This window comes from Barbatula barbatula (assembly GCF_947034865.1).
Source record: "Barbatula barbatula genome assembly, chromosome: 7".
Lineage (NCBI taxonomy): Eukaryota > Metazoa > Chordata > Actinopteri > Cypriniformes > Nemacheilidae > Barbatula > Barbatula barbatula.
In genome coordinates this window covers 23932906-23935258 of record NC_136770.1, presented here as the reverse complement: position 1 = coordinate 23935258, position 2353 = coordinate 23932906, and the positions used below count along the sequence as shown (strand labels likewise).

General features: G+C 49.1%; 1 protein-coding gene across 1 annotated transcript; it reads right to left on the bottom strand.

The window, feature by feature from the left end:
- Positions 1 to 234: 234 nt before the first annotated feature.
- LOC306896790 (inhibin beta B chain) lies at positions 235 to 1998 on the bottom strand (the record flags this gene model as incomplete). Its single annotated transcript, XM_079461061.1, has 2 exons — positions 235 to 998; positions 1635 to 1998. The coding sequence occupies 2 exons, from the start codon at positions 1996 to 1998 to the stop codon at positions 235 to 237; spliced, it is 1128 nt and encodes a 375-aa protein (XP_079317187.1).
- Between the last annotated feature and the right edge of the window lie 355 nt (positions 1999 to 2353).

Here is a 2353-nt window from a genome sequence, read left to right as displayed (position 1 = left end):
GCGAACATCGGACCTTCTGTATAAAGCAGATCAGATGCTGAATTTCACACATTTGATAAGCGAATTGTTGTTATTTGACAAAATTACATTTTTAAATGTAATTTTCTGTTTATTAATTAGACAATGAATCTCAGATGTGTATGTGGTTTCAGACTTTTGGATCCCACTGTAGGTTTAGGCAATGTTGTATACTGCCAATGTAAAGAAAATACTATAACATCTCATGGCTGTCCTTTACGTGCACCCGCAGGACTCCACGATCATGTCCGGGACGTCCATCTTAACAATGATGTGTTGAGAGTTGAAGTACACCATGGAGAGTGGGCGTCTCTGGATGGGCACGCAGCAGGACGAGACCGCCGAGTGAATGCCGTTGGCCTTCAGCTGGCTGAAGACAGTGGCGTGGAAGGACGAGGCGATACCCGGAGAACCCGACAGGTGCTGCGGACACTGACCGATGCAGTAGTTCATGTGGTAACCCTCGGGCGCAATGATCCAGTCCTGCCAATGTATGTCACGAAACTTGACGTAGAAGTCTTTCTTGCAGCAGACGCTGGCGTCCTCGCCACACCTCAGCGAGCGCTTGCTTAGGGTGTGCTCGGAGCCATCGCCACGCTGGCGCACTTGGGCCACCAGGAACGGCTTTTGGGAGGAGTCGCTGAATGCACCGTACCCGCACAGGTTGCGTCCGTCCTGCTCGCAGTGCACTTCTAGGTGGAAACTCGTTTTGTCCTCATCGAGGAAGTCCTGCAGGGAGGCGGTAACGGGAAACGTGTGCCAGCCGCCCCGCGTGGGCTCCACGCTCCTCTGGAGCAGTAGCGTGCGGTTGCCACTGTCCTTCTCCAACAGGTAGATTTCAGCCATTATGCTGTGGTGGGAACTATTGGCCGGCTGCACGTTCATCCACAGAGACGACTGCAGGACTTGCACGCTGCGACTTTTCTCCTGCAGGAACTTGAATGACAGATGGGTGCTGATACCAGCGGAGACGTCGTCTTCTGAAAGGAAACCATAAAGAAATTCTCACACTTAGAGGAGAGTGTCACAGATGCTACGCAAGTTCTGTTTCTACTTCTCTAGACTTTAGGTCTTAAAAATGTTTTGGACTGTTGGAGAAACAATTGAGGATGTCATGTGAAGCCAATGGAGACTGACCGGTACATACATTATATAACTATATACAGCTCTGGAAAATGTTAAGAGACTTTTGCATTTAAGCTGCATTTCTGCATGCAGTGTGTCCATTTTTTTCATTTACATCAAATAAACTTGATAAATTTGGTCAGTAGTTCACACACAGAATAAAACAAAATTAATTGTTTTACCTAAACACACCTACAGTAGAAATAATAAATGCAGAACTGAAAACTCATTTTTCCAGAGCTGTATATATTCATTATTTTACACAGTATTTTCTCAAATATACAAAAAACTATATCAGAAATAGCTTCTTATTCATAGACAGAGGGGCTGGTAGCTTTAAAAGCATCCCCAAGGACACTTGATGGGTCCCTTCTGTATCTCTATATAGATCAAGTTAATTCTCAGTTTGCATGGATGCAGTGAGCCTCACTGACATGAGAAGAGCTGTCAGCTCGTTTCATGAATGAGGCCACATTAGTCTGGATACTCACCGACATCGGCAAAACTGACTATCTCGTATGCTTGGTTACCCGCTTGTGGGTTGATAAAGTTATTTTCCAGGTCCAGAGTTCCGTCCTGCCGGACGCGGCCCGCGTGTAACTTGCGCAGCGCAGTCATGAGCGCGGCGCGCGGTAACGGCTGCGTGATGTTCGGCCTCTCCAGCAGGTGAAGCTTGCTTAGGATCTGCTGTTTGGCGATCTCGATCAAGTAACGCTCCTCCTCGCCCTTCTCCATTGCCGGCAGACCGCACGTCGGGCAGGCGGTGGATGCTGCATCCACCGTCAGCGCGCTCAGCATCACCAGCGCGGTCAGGAGCGCGGACACGCATCCGACGCGGCCCCGTTTGGGACACATGTACACCCAGAGGGTGGAGGAGAGAGACACCCACGAGAATGAAAGAGAGAACATCTTGTCTTTGCTTTTCCGCACAAGTTTGTGGGGGAGACGGTTGGAGAGATGCGCACTAGTGAGTGGACTGAGAGATGTAAGTCGCACCTGACGACTCAGAAGTGGGGTAATCCATCAAAAGTTGCGACACCTTTAAAAGGACGCACCGATGATCGCATCAAGTACGCGCGCACTCTCTCTTACCGCGCGAGGGGAGGGAGGACGCGAGCGCGCAGGGGATGCACGTGTGCACCCGTCTCAATTAATCATAAAGGTGGCCTCTGATTAATCATTAGCGCGAATAAATAAACATATGACACTT